The sequence below is a fragment of the Vipera ursinii genome (genome assembly GCF_947247035.1).
Source record: "Vipera ursinii genome assembly, chromosome: 2".
NCBI classification, from domain to species: Eukaryota; Metazoa; Chordata; class Lepidosauria; order Squamata; family Viperidae; genus Vipera; species Vipera ursinii.
Window position 1 is genome coordinate 150,711,621 of NC_139513.1, and position 14,899 is coordinate 150,726,519.

Below are 14,899 nucleotides of genomic sequence, written 5' to 3' on the forward strand. Positions count from 1 at the left end.
CTAACCCACAAGCTCGGGGGGGGGGAATGAATCTCCACCCTCATCCTACACCCAAGCTACAGATATTCGCCACCCTCCTACGCAAAGAAGAGCCTACACAATCGATCAGTGGAAAATCAAAAGGTTTTCCAACCAAAAATGCCTCGCCCTGCCAGACCTCTTCAGATGACCTTGACCTCTGTTAGTATCCCTGTTTCCTTCAAACCAGATGCTCTCCTTAACTCCCTGCTCCTCTGGAAGCATTGTGTGGTGTCAGACTTAGCTTTCCTCGGGGAACCAGAGCCTAATTGGCAAAAGGAATCCCATGATAGAAAATAAGAGTATGGGCCTTTAAATGGGAAGCTCAGGCAATGCTAAACTCTCCCCTTCCAGCCTCTGGTAGCCCAGTATTAAGTGTGGCTGTTAGACAAGGAAAGTAGGAATGGTGTTTTTGCTACACACTTGCATAGTGCACACTCTGACCTTATCTCCCTCGCTGCTCACCATGGTAACTGCAGTTCCTAGGAGTGTTTTAGTGTGGAGAAGTGAGAGAGCTGTAGAGATATCTCTGTAAGAAGAGCCAATCCGCAATCTTTTCTCAGGCAGGGATGGGCCAAAAATAGGCTGGAATGTACTGGGCAGATCTCTAGACGACTTGCAGAAGATGTGCAAGCGACTGGCTTTTCAGTTTAACTCAAAAATCTTTTGCTGGTTGCTGAAATGAAGAGAATCTCATTTCCGGGTTGGGGGGAGAGGAGGATTCAGGGGAGGAGGAAAATCAGGAACGAGTAAATGGATGAAAAGGCTGAGAATTTTGCTCTCACTACTGTGAGAGATTCCTGAACAAGGCATTTATTTACTCTATATCCAATAGAGCAAATGCTCATACTTAACTGTTTAATACATTTATCTATGCTTGTCCCATTGTTCATCTCAGTGCATATTTGCTCAGTGAACTTCTAGTCAAACACTTAAGTCCTAAGTAGTGGATCTTAAGTATATAAAGTTGGGGATTTTTTTTAAAAAACACCCTACAAACCTGAAGTCCTTCTTCAGTCTGCTGTTTTGCAGATATTTTGGTATATAATTCTCCAAATTCACAGCTGGTTTTGGCTGAGAATTATAATTAATTAATTAATATAAGAGCCTTGGTGGAGCAGTGGGCTAATGCCTCCTTAAGTAACACCAGCTGCCTGCTATTAGTGCAGGTTCGCATCCCGCCAGGCTCAAGGTTGACTCAGCCTTCCATCCTTCCCAGGTAGGTAAAATGAGGACCCAGATTGTTGGGGGCAATTAAGCTGCCTTTGTAATAATGCCGCTTGGGGGTGTGTCTGAAAGCCCTAATAAGCAGGCATATACATAGAATGAAGGCTACTGCTAAGCTTGTAAGCCGCCCTGAGTCTTTGGAGAAGGGCGGGATATAAATGGAATAAGAATAAAAATAAAAATAAAAATAAAAATAAATAATTCAACATGCTTATTGGGGAATACATTTCTAGAGATGCAAACACCCCTTCTATTTCCTGATCTCTCTTACCTTCAAAGAGGTAAAGCTAAACATTATTAGAGTGGCTGACACTTGGGTGACAGTGGTCAAAAGAATAGAAATTTAAGAGAAGCAGATTCAAATCCTCACTCAGCTATGAAACTAATTGAGTGGACCTCAGCCAACTACTAGGGATTATTTTCTGAGCCTATTTTACCTTCTAGTGTTGCTATAAGGAGAAGATGAAACAGACAAAAGTCCTGCCAAAGTGAGTTCCTTTCACCATGAATAGAAATATAACAGTCTCTCCAAACAATATCACTATGTTTAATAAAACATGATTGATGTTCCACTTAATAAGAAACTTCAGTACCTGAGATGAAAGATAATGAAGTGCGCCCAACTACGAGATACAAGGTCCACTTATAACCCATTCTATTTCTTACTTTTAGAGAAGACAGGTTTAAGCAACCAGAAACATAAATCTATCAATGGAAAAGGCTCCATTTGTTTTTGGCATGCATTTACGAAGGTAAGTGAATACCTGATGACTACAAATTTCAAGGAAAGAACATACATTTCACTGAGGCAACTCCAAATTTCATGTCTTTACTTCCTATACTCCAACAGGAAGTATAGTTCAGCCATTCAGCTGGGAATCAGCCAGAGATGGGACATCAGTTGACCAAAATACACAGATCAGTCCTTAGAAGCCCTCCTATCCACACATACAGTGTCTTTAAATTTGATGCATGTCAGACAAAGAACCACAGAAATAACAGTTGCATCTTTAGTTTTGTCTTCTACACTCAATCTCCACTTCCAATCTGGGTTAGCAAGATTGGTTAGTAAAATTTTAAGCTGGAGAACCCTGCTTGAAGAACATAGCATGTACTTTATGATCTCTTGCTTTATGGCAAAAATATAAAGATCCTGAAATTCATACTTTTGAACAGGAGCATAAGACAGAATTATTTCCCTAACTCACATATTCCTAGATTAAAATATATATATATCCAACTGCATTTTGTTAGCCAGAAACAGAAAACTCACAATGTGCTTGCTGATATTCTGCTTCCATTTCACCCTCACTCCCCAGAGAAGACTCCCCAGTTGCATCTTCCATTTGTCCTCACCTTGAATCTTGGCTTGAATTTGTCCATGGTTCAGTTCCCAGATGCCAAAACAGCACTGGTTGTGAGGACACTGGATTGTGCCATTGCGGCCATCTTCCAAGATTAAGCCCTGAAGATGCTCCAGTCCCTCAGTCAGAGCATTGGATCCATAGGAGACACAGCTACGGTTTTTACTCAGCGCATCCATTGACCTACTTTGCTGTCCCAGCATAAAAAGCCAAAGGAGAAAGCTGTGGAACCCCATCTATTTTCCAGCAGCACCTGGTCTGGGTATGTAAACCCAGCTTGCCCGCTTTGGTGTCTCTCCTCCAGGCCCAGGTGGGAAGGACTTGGCAAGCTCCAGTGTGTGGGATGGGACTGACTCCTGTCAGCTAGTGACCATAAGCAAACAGGGGAGGGTGGCAATGAATGCAGTCAAAGAAGGACAAAATGAGCCTCTTCTAGATCTGCCTGTTTCTGAGACACCATAGGAAAAAAAATCACCTCCCACAAGACAGCTGCATTCATCCTAGAAAAATAACTCCTCTGCAAACTCAAGGAGAGAAATTGAGATATCCTAGACTGGGATATCAACTATATAGGCCAAGGACATCTTTTCAGGTTTAGATACAGATGTGAGTGATGCTTGTGGGAGGCAGGCAGAATAAGATTTGGAGGTGGTTATCAGAAAACCTTAAAACCCACTTAGATGGATGTGTTTTAATATGTTGCACACTGCATGCTTACAAGACTAGAATTTGGAGGGCGAGTATCATAAAAACCACAGCAGTACAGTATTATCAGTATTTTTTATTTTTATTTTAATTCCATTTATATCCCGCCCTTCTCCGAAGACTCAGGGCAGCTTACAAGCTTAGCAGTAGCCTTCATTCTATGTATATGCCTGCTTATTAGGGCTTTCACACACACCCCCAAGCGGCATTATTACAAAGTCAGTATGGGACAATCCACCTCCCATATATTGTATCTTGATTACCCATGTCTAATGTATGTAGTTGTTTAGCTTTGTAGAACCAGTTAATTAGCTAGAAGTACAGATGACCCTGAGAAAAGAATTTGGCTGGTCTGAAAGGCTGATTAGGGTTGGATATGTGTCCCCTCCCATTTTGATAAACAGTTCTGACCAAAGGAAAACTTCAGCACATTTGCACATTTCCATCTCATTCTTCCTCACATTTTAAAAACTTTTCTATTTTCTACAACTGGGGAAGGATAATGGCTCTGCTACAGAACACTGTGTGTGGAAGACACCCGGGTCACATCCCCTGTGCTCTGGGGATTTCAGAAAGCAAGACAAGGAAACAGCCTACCTGAGAATTTGGAGACCTGTGATCAGTCATAGCTGATAATTCCAAGCTATTTAAGTTTAAGTTTATTAAATTTTTATACCGCCCTTTTCCCGAAGGACTCAGGGCGGTGAACAGGGCATATAATAAAAATACAAAAGTACAAAAGTTAAAAAAGAATTAAATTATTGCCCAAAATAAAACAGTAAAAATATACAAATATTAAAACCCTGAGTTAACTCCCCGTCAGGCCAGGCCAGCTTGTTCGAATAAATGGGTCTTTAACCCGTGCCGGAAGGAGCGGAGATCCGGTGCCATCTGGAGCTCAACCGGCAGTTGATTCCACAAAGCCGGGGCGCCCACAGAGAAGGCCCTCCCCCTGGGGGCCACCAGCCGGCATTCTCTGACCAGAGGCACCCTGAGGCGGCCCTCTCTGTGGGAACGCACAGGGCGGAGGGGAGTCGACGCCGGCAGCAGGTGGTCCCCGAGGTATTCCGGACCCATGCCATGTAAGGACTTAAAAACCATCACTAAGACCTTGAACCTCACCCGGAAGACAACTGGTAACCAATGCAGCTCGCGGAGCAAAGGTGTAACATGGGAGTACCGGGAAACTCCCAAGACAACTCTCGTGGCTGCATTCTGTACCAGTTGGAGCCTCCGAGTGGTTTTCAAGGGAAGCCCCATGTAGAGAGCATTGCAATAGTCAAGACGAGAGGTCACGAGCGCATGAGTACACAGGGCATCCCGGTCTAGATAGGGCCGCAATTGACGCACCAGGCGAACCTGAGCGAAAGCCCTAGTCACGGCTACTATATGATCTTCTAAGGTAAGCCGTGAATCTAGGAGGACTCCGAAGTTGCGAGCCCTATCCACGGGGGGTAAAGACTCACCCCCCATAGAAAGCGATGGAACATTTTGAATGTCCCGGGATGCCGGAATGTACAGCCACTCAGTCTTGTCAGGGTTGAGTTGAAGTCTGTTCCTCCCCATCCAGACCCGAACCAATTATAAATTATAAATTTAGCCAATTATAAGCCAATTTACCCCAGCTGCAGATATGCACACTCTCACAAGTAACAGGCCCTGTCTCAACAGAGAGGGAGGGATACAACATCATCTATCTCTAGTCTACAACCGCAGTCCTTTCAGCAGTTCCAAGAAGGCTCCACACACATTTGCACTGCTCAGATGACCCTGAAGATACAGATAAACCTCCAGGTAGCACTAACGACTAGCCCAGAATAATGCAAATGACCAGCGGGCTGGAAGGAGTATAAATCTTTCCATTCCCCACCATCCAGTCAGAGCTGAAGAAGCTTCTTGGATGAGAAGTGAAACGTCTTCAAAGAAAAAACAAGAAAGTCTATTTGCCTCTTGAAAAAGCACTTTTGGGACAACCATGACCTGGATGATTGAGAATCTCCATAGATGTGTAAACTACTGTATTGTGTGTTAAGGGAAGGAGAAGTGTAAAGGTTGCACTGCACATGCGTGCTAGTTGTTTCCGACTCTAGGGGCTGGTGCTCATCTCCGTTTCAAAGCCGAAGAGCTTGTCCGAGGACGTCTCTGTGCTCATGTGGCCAGCATGACTAGACGCCAAAGGTGCACGGAACGCTGTTACCTTCCCACCGTAGTGGTTCCTATTTTTCTACTTGCATTTTTATGTGCTTTCGAACTGCTAGGTTGGCAGAAGCTAGGACGAGTAACAGGCGCTCACTCTGTTACGCAGCACTCGGGAATCGACCCACCAAACTGCCGACCATCTGAGTGACAAGCTCAGCGTCCTAACCCACTGAGCCACTGTGTCCCTGTGTGTTAAGTGAAGGAGAAGTGTAGGCTAGGCTAATGTCTGTTTAGAAGCTAGATATCCTATGTAGTAGTGCCACAAATGCTTCATTTACAGCTCCCTGGTTTCTCAAGCATTGTGGTATTTGGGAGATGTAGTTGTAGCCTATCTGGAGGACACCAGGTTGGAGGAGGCTGATCAGGGCAACTGAGGCACAGGGCCAATTGTGGCTCTGATTCAATGACTTTCTCCTAGGTTTTAGCTCATTTTCTGTATAACAGAAATCCCTCTGGATTGAAATATTCAGGTACATAGACATATGCATACAACTCTTTCATAAAACTCTTCTATGCAGGACATAGCATACAGTTGCAAGAAAAAGTATGTGAACCCTTTGGGATTACGTGGAGTTTTGCATGAATTGGCCATAAAATGCGCTCTAAGTCACAACAATAGAAAAACACAGTCTGTTTAAAATAATACTACACAAACATGAGCTGTTGTCATGTTTTAATTGAACATAAGATGGAAACATTCACAGTGCAGGGTGGAAAAAGTATGTGAACCTTTGGACTTAATAACTGGTTGACCCTCCTTTGGCAGCAATAACCTCAAGCAAACTTTTCCTGTAGTTGCAGATCAGACCTACACAACGATCTGGAGTAATTTTGGACCACTCCTCTTCACAAAACTGTTTCAGTGTAGCAATATTGTTGGGATGTCTGGTGTGAATCGCTCTCTTAAGGTCATGCCACAGCATTTCAATCGGGTTGAGGTCAGGACTCTGACTGGGCCACTCCAGAAGGCGTATTCTGTTCTGTTGAAGCCATTGTTTTGTTGAATTACTTGTATGCTTTGGGTCCTGTTGCATCACCCATCCTCTGCGGAGCTTCAGTTGGCGGACAGATGGTCGTACGTTTTCCTGCAAAATGTCCTGATAAACTCTGGAATTCATTTTCCCATCAATGACAACAATCCGTCCAGGCCCTGAGGCAGCAAAGCAGCCCCAAACCATGATGCTCCCTCCGCCATGTTTTACAGTGGGGATGAGGTTTTGATGTTGGTGTGCTGTGCCTTTTTTTCTCCACACATAGTGTTGTGTGTTTTTCCCAAACAACTCAATTTTGGTTTCATCTGTCCACAGTATATTTTGCCAGTAGTGCTGTGGAACATCCAGGTGCTCTTTTGCAAGCTTCAAACGTGCTGCAATATTTTTTTTGGACAGCAATGGCTTCCTCCGTGGTGTCCTCCCATGTACTCCATTCTTGTTTAATGTTTTCCTTATTGTAGATGTGTCAACAAAAATGTTAGCATGTGCCAGAGATTTCTGTAGCTCTTTAGCTGACACTCTAGGGTTCTTCTTTACCTCATTAAGCATTATGCGCTGTGCTCTTGCAGTCATTTTTACAGGACAACCACGCCTAGGGAGAGTAGCAACAGTGCTAAACTTTCTCCATTTGTAGACAGTCTGTCTTACCATGGACACATGAACATCAAGGCTTTTGGAGATACTTTTGTAACCCTTTCCAGCTTCATGCAAGTCAACAATTCTTGATCATAGGTCTTCTGAGAGCTCTTTTCTGCGAGGCATGGTTCACATCAGACAGTGCTTCTTGAGACCAGTAAACCCAAAACAGGTGTGTGTTTTTAAAGGGCAGGACAGCTGTCAGCAACACATCCAATATCATCACACTGGTTGGAGTCAAGGTTGGCTCACTCCTGGCTCCAATTAGCTCTTGGAGAAGTCATTAGGCTAGGGGTTCACATTTTCCACCCTGCACTGTGAATGTTTCCATCTTATGTTCAATTAAAACTTGACAACAGGTAATGTTTGTGTAGTATTATTTTAAGCAGACTGTGTTTTTCTATTGTTGTGACTTACATGACGTTTAGAGTGCATTTGATGGCCAATTCATGCAAAACTCCACGTAATCCCAAAGGGTTCACATACTTTTTCTTGCAACTGTACATAGCATATAAGCATTGCTTGAGCAGGATTGTCTGGGAAACTACACATCCTCTTCATGACCTGTTTTCTTTGTTACCTTCTGGGAGGAGGCTCCGTGGTATCCGAAGCAGAACATCCAGATTCAGTCACAGTTTTGTTCCATACGGTATAAACCTTGTGAACTCTCAAGCTTTCTCCTTCCGTTATGTATCCAAGATGGACAGTGATTAACATTTATATGTATTTATATCTAAGGGTTAGGTATAGGGTAAGGCCAGGGGCTCTCGATATAAATTTAATAAGAGGCCCCTGGTTAATTTTTTAGTCAAATTTTTTAGGGGGTTAGGGAGGGGGGTGGGGGGTAATGGTTGTCTGACTATGGGGGGTGGCCATACAACCGTGTTGCAGGCCAGGCCTGGGTCTGACGGCGTTCGGGGGGAGCAGGTTGTGGTTACATCTGGGGCTCGGGAGTGAGTCGTGGGATTACCGATTCCCACGACACTGGGGTATGGCAGCAGGCGTATGGACAGAGGGCCGTATCGTTACCGGGAGGGCTGTCTCCGCTGTTTGCAAGCGGTGAGGCGCTCCGACCCTCTGGTTCTTCCCCGAGGTGCCGGGAACGAGGATGTGCAGCCTCCTGAGCTCCGGCTGGTGTACCTGAATGCCAGGTCCGTGGTTAATAAGGCTCCCCTTGTGCGGGATCTGGTGGAGGGTGAGCATGCGGACCTGGCTTGTATCACCGAGACCTGGTTGGGTCCAGAGGGTGGGGTCCCTTTGGTTGACCTTTGCCCACCAGGTTTCCGAGCACTACACCGGCCTCGGGCTCAAGGTAGGGGCGGGGGAGTGGCGGTTGTTATTAGGGAGACCTTATGTCCGCGGGAGACCACCGTTCCTCAGATAGTCGGGTGTGAGTCTCTCTTTTTGAGGTTTGGTTCGGGGGCGCAGTTGGGCTTGCTGCTGGTGTACGTTTCGCCTAGTCACACAGCGGCAGCCCTGCCCGTGCTACTCGATGTCCTCTCCGGTTTGGTGATTGAGTTCCCCAAACTTCTAGTTTTGGGTGACTTCTATCTACTATCCCTGGGAGGGTCATCTGAGTTAGCCCGGGAGTTCATGGCTTCCATGACGGCCATGGAACTGACGCAGGTAATTTCTGAACCATCTCATGAGGGAGGCCACACCCTTGACTTGGTTTTTTTATCTGGACGGTGGTTGGATGATCTTGGTGGGGGCTCTCCATTTATTATGCCCCTGTCATGGACCGATCATCACCTCCTGTGGCTGGTCTTCCGTCTTGCCACCCCCCACCGTGGGGATGCAGAACCAACTAGATGGTACCGCCCCAGATGCTTAATGGACCCTCTCGGGTTCCAGGCAGTGCTGGGATCCCCACCTGCCTCCGTCGCTCACAGCTCAGCGGATGCCTTAGTGGAAGCCTGGGAAAGGGCAGCCACTGAGGCACTGGACCGAGTTGTACCCCTGCGGCCCCTGACCCGGTGCAGATCCCATCGAGCTCCATGGTTCTCCGCAGAGCTCTGGGAGATGAAGCGTCGGAAACGGGGCCTAGAGAGCTGCTGGAGGTCCAGCCGATCCGAATCCGACCGGTTGCGGTTAAGAACCTATATTAGGTCTTATCTCGCAGCGATGAGGGCAGCGAGGTGCAATTACTTCTCTGCCCTCATCGCGTCCGCAGTTAATCGCCCGGCCGCCCTGTTTAGGGTAACTCGCTCCCTCCTTAATCAGGAGGTGAGGGAGGATCCCTTGCAGGGTCGTGCCGAGGAGTTTGGTCAACATCTGTCGGATAAAATCGCTCGGATTCGGACCGGTTTGGACTCCAGCTGGGCAGAGTCTGACGATCAGGACACGGGCGGTCTTGTCAATGTTATCTGGGAGGAGTTTGATTTTGTGACCCCTGATGAAGTGGACAGGATTATGGGGAGGTTGAGCTCCACCACATGTTTATTGGATCCGTGCCCTTCCTGGCTGGTTTATGCAGCCAGGGAGAGGACACGAGGCTCGTTCCAGGCGGTGATATCTGCTTCTTTGAGTGAGGGTAATTTCCCCACCGTCTTGATGGAGGCGGTGGTGAGACCTCTCCTCAAGAAGCCTGCCTTGGACCCAGCTGTCTTGAACAACTTTCGTCCAGTCTCCAACCTTCGCTTTCTTGCGAAGGTTGTTGAGAGTGTGGTGGCGCATCAGCTCCCTCTGGTCCTGGATGAAGCGGATTATCTGGACCCGTACCAATCGGGTTTCAGGCCCGGGTACAGCACGGAGACGGCATTGGTCGCTCTGGTGAATGATCTCTGGAGGGCCCGGGATAGGGGATATTCCTCTGTCCTAGTCCTATTAGACCTATCGGCGGCTTTCGATACCATTGACCATGGTATCCTGCTGCGGCGTCTCAGGGGATTGGGAGTGGGAGGCACAGTTCTTCGGTGGTTCTCCTCCTATCTCCTGGGACGTTCGCAGTCGGTGTTGGCAGGGGGGCAGAGATCGGCCCCTAGGTCTCTTGTTTGTGGAGTTCCTCAGGGTTCGGTTCTCTCGCCTCTCCTGTTCAACATCTACATGAAACCGCTGGGTGAGATCATTCGTGGTTTTGGAGTTGGGTATCATCAATATGCTGATGATACCCAACTTTTCATTTCGACCCCAAACTACCCCAGTGATGCCCTCGCTGTGATGTCCCGTTGCCTGGAGGCGGTTAGGGTCTGGATGGGGAGGAACAGACTTCAACTCAACCCTGACAAGACTGAGTGGCTGTACATTCCGGCATCCCGGGACATTCAAAATGTTCCATCACTTTCTATGGGGTGTGAGTCTTTACCCCCCGTAGATAGGGCTCGCAACTTGGGAGTCCTCCTAGATGCATGGCTTACCTTAGAAGATCATGTAGTAGCCGTGACTAGGGGGGCTTTCGCACAGGTTCGCCTGGTGCGGCAGTTGCGGCCCTATCTAGACCGGGATGCCCTGTGTACGGTCACTCATGCGCTCGTGACCTCTCGTCTTGACTATTGCAACGCTCTCTACATGGGGCTTCCCTTGAAGACCACTCAGAGGCTCCAACTGGTACAGAATGCGGGAGGGCCTTCTCTGTGGGCGCTCCGGCTTTGTGGAATCAGCTGCCGGTTGAGCTCCGGATGGCACCGGATCTCCGCTCCTTCCGGCGCGGGTTAAAGACCCATTTATTTGAACAAGCTGGCCTGGCCTGATGGGGAATTACTTAGGGTTTTAATACATATATATATATATATATATATATATATATATATATATATATATATATATATATATATATATATATATATATATATATATATATATATATATATATATATATATATATTATTGTTTTTATTGTGGGCAATAATTTAATTCTTTTTTAACTTTTGTATTTTTGTAGTTTTAAGATATGCCCTGTTCACCGCCCTGAGTCCTTCGGGAGAAGGGCGGTATAGAAATTTAAATATTAAATTAAATTAAATATACATATGTATGTATGTAGCATGTCTATGTGTGTGTTATGTATGTGTACACTTTTGAGAGCAGGCAACAGAATTTCATTTTTAATGTGTGCCAGTGTGCCCACAGTAAAAAATGACAATAAAGGTATCTTATCTAGAATAGGCACACCACACAAATGGACAGAGAATATAATGGCTATGTTATGACTATTATTCTAAAAAGCCATGTTTAGTTTTTAATTACTGTAGAGAAAGATGAATGTCCTGTGTTATTTACTGTTACGGTCAAGAGTGATGTTTCAAGTGACACCAAAGGTGTTTTTTTCATGAGACTTTCTTGTTTTTCTTTGAAGACGTTTCGCTTCTCACCCAAGAAGCTTCTTCAGCTCTGACTGGATGGTAGGGAATGGAAAGATTTATACTCCTTGCAGATGGCTGGTCATTTGCATTCTTTTAGTGAGTCATTAGTGTTACCTGGAGGCTTATTTGTGTCTTCGGGGTTACCTGAATGTGTATGGAGCCTTCTTGGAACTGTTGAAAGGATTGTGTTGTAAAGTGGAGAGAGATGATGCCGTATCCCTCCCCCTCTGTTGAGAAAGGCCTGTTCAATTTTGACATAGTTGGCCTCTTTGACCCTTCTTTCAAACCAATGGTCCTCTCTGTCCAAAATGTGGATTTTGCTGTCTTCGAAAGAGTGGACTTTGTCTTTTAAATGCAGATGGACTGCTGTTTGCTCTCCTCAGGTCTCAGAGACAACTGCTGGTTTGAAAGAGGGGTCAAAGAGGCCATCTGTGTCAAAATTGAATAGCCCTCTCTCAACAGAGGGGGAGGGATATGAGGTCATCTATCTCCAATCTACAACAGTCCTAAGGCTCCACACCCATTTGCACTACTCAAGTGATCCTGAAGACACAGATAAGCCTCCAGGTAGCACTAATAACTCTCTAAGAGAAGGCAAATGAACAGCTGTCTGCAAGGAGTATAAATCTTTCCATTCCCCACCATCCAGTCAGATCTGAAGAAGCTTCTTGGACAAGAAGAAAAACAAGAAAGTCTAGTTGCCTAAGCATGCTCTCTACATGGGGCTTCCCTTGAAGACCACTCGGAGGCTCCAACTGGTACAAAGCAGCTTTGGGATAACAATGACCTGGATGACCGAGAATCTCCATCGATGTTTCAAGTGATGTGGGGGGTGGGGAAATTACGATCAGCTGCTACATACAACTGGCTTAGTATGAGAAATGAGCCACAATGTAATGACAAACATTTTCTCATAGACAGTGTACCCAAAAGATTACGATTTGAATGGGTATCTGATTGCAAGCACTATGCTCTAATCGTGCACTATTGTGAATCAACAGACTGAGTGGACACCTGTGTAAAAAGATAGACTATTTTTATAAAATTTATAATTAAAAATCTGCTTTTTGGCATTGGAATATGTTCTGTGGCAACTTTTTTAAAAATAAAAAAGGCACCTGAAGGCAGGCGAGAAGTAAGAGATGGAAACTTGTCAAGGAGAGACCCCATCTAGAACTAAGGAGAAATTTCCCAACAGTGAGAATAATCAGGGGAATGACCTGCCTCCAGAAATTGTGGATGCTCTAACACTGGAGTTTTTAAAGAAGAAATTTGACAGTCAATTGTCTGAAATGGTATAGGATTTCCTGCTTGATGACCTCCAAGGTCACTTCCAACTCTATTAATCTGTTATTCTGAAAGTATAGGGACAGACATTGGGAAAGACATTGATATCTCATACTTTTCCATTGAAATTCCCAAGGTATTTAGAATTTTGTTGGAAATTAGTCAACATTGCTATGATGGCAGGGGACTACAGTTTTCATGTGAGAATTTCCCATAGGAAAAGTGCATTTCCCAAGCTTGGTGATCTCCAAAAAATATGGGAAACAACTCTCAGAATTCGCAGCTACTTGGCCATTTGACTAGACATCAGGGCTGCTCTTAAGCCTACATTTAAGCCATGATGGCTAAGGAGTTAAAGTCCAAGATACCCACAAAGTTAAGGGAAGTCTGATCTATATGGTTTTATCCAAAGCAACTCCTTAAGACTATATTTCTCTCAGATGGCTCAAACACCATTTCCCCATCCAATAGTATACAAAGGTTTCTGTAATTCTCCTATTTTCTTTTGGTTGCTTAAATAACATACTCCCACAATGGCATAAACAGAGCTGAAGCAGCTTTGGTTGGTTGTGTAAACACTTCTGCCGGAATGCATTAATTTACTGGCTCCACTTCACTTTACTGTTCTAATCATCTCAATGCTCTGTCACATTTAGGATGATAAATAACTTTGCTGTAGTCAAAGCATACTCCTCCCTTTTCAGTTCTCAGCACTGGTCATTCCAATGTTTGCCTGTACCTGCACATGTTAAGAACAATAAATATCCCTCAAATAAGGACATGGGTGTCTTATTTTCTTTGCACTAGAATTCTCAAGATGCCATGAAGTGGTGTAAAATTACAAGGAATCCTCTCAAAATTGCAGAGCTTAGTTATGCCAGCTCAGAGGGCAAGAAATTGGTCTCCAGGTGTTCTCTTTGCTCACCTGGCTGGTGCTGCTGGGATTGATGGGATTAATCCAGAAGGCCGTAGCTATCCCACCATAATTAGCTGTTAAATAACCTTGGTTATCTCAAAGGCATTTACCCAAAATCTTTCAATGCACCCCAGCAATCAGAAGACCCTGGGGGGGGGGGAAGGACGAATGATCTCTTACTTCCAACCAAGAATATCATCTGGATTATAAAGCCTGCTGTTTTATTTGTAGTACACGAGCTACAAGCAGTCATAGATTTATCCAAGGTAGCCCCAAACAGGTTTTGCTCTTGGATCTGAGTTAAAAGTAACACTTCGGCCAAGGCCTTTATCAAATTCTCTCCGAGTACCGACAACTAATATTTTTCTACAGATTTTTTTTTTTTTTAAAAAAATACCAGTCCCCCTCTGTATACACTTTTTTGTCCTAGTTTTTATTCTGGGTATTCAAAACTATTCACAGTGGTAAAAGGACGGCCAACTTTCCTGCAGCCAACATAGCAATGCTGCCCCCTTGAGTTAATTGCAGTGTAAAAACAGCCATCTTTGGATAGAGCACTCTGATTAGAATCTTTTTACGGTACCTTCAGCTGGAAGTTATACCTGAAGCACCAGTCATAAGTTGCTTTTAATCTTTATTTTTTATTTTTATTTTTTTTAAAAATCAATTTGATTTGTTTTTATCATTGTTATATGAGAATTATCCTCTGCCTCCAAGTCAGAGAAAAGCACAAAAGAACAAAAGGATATATGCAAGAAAAACAATAGGTATTTGGAACCCTGACAGGACGACAGATATTGCAGCATGCTCAGAAAGATGTAAAGTAATGCAGACTATCTCTTTGTGCAAAAACGATTCCTTCATATGATCTTGGAGATCAGTGGCCAACAAAAATATTAAGCTAAGAGTTTTCTGGAAGGGGCAGTGATGGAGCAACAACTGACTACTGCAATGCTCTCTACATGGGGCTGCCCTTGAGGACCACTCGGAGGCTTCAGCTGGTGCAGAATGCGGCCGCGCGAGTTGTGATGGGGGTCTCCCGATACTCCCATGTAACACCTCTTCTCCACGAGCTGCATTGGCTTCCAGTTGCCCTCCGGGTGAGATTCAAGGTGCTGGTGATGACCTATAAAGCCCTAAATGGCATGGGTGTCAGGACCCACCTCAATCCACATCTTAGGAAATAAGAACTCTTGGATGCAAGTTTAGTCCAAAAGGAAAATGTTTACTAGGAAGGAATTGATTGTGGGAATA

The 14,899-nt window shown here is 44.9% G+C and overlaps 1 protein-coding gene across 1 annotated transcript in view; it reads right to left on the bottom strand.

The window, feature by feature from the left end:
• Positions 1 to 2,788, bottom strand: part of AMHR2 (anti-Mullerian hormone receptor type 2) — a gene marked incomplete at its 5' end in the record, with an annotated part of 32,181 nt that extends 29,393 nt beyond the window's left edge. Inside the window, one exon of the mRNA XM_083353436.1 lies at positions 2,602 to 2,788. Within this exon, the coding sequence (XP_083209562.1) occupies positions 2,602 to 2,788 (187 nt within the window). The remainder of the gene's footprint in view (positions 1 to 2,601) is intronic.
• Positions 2,789 to 14,899: the final 12,111 nt, after the last annotated feature.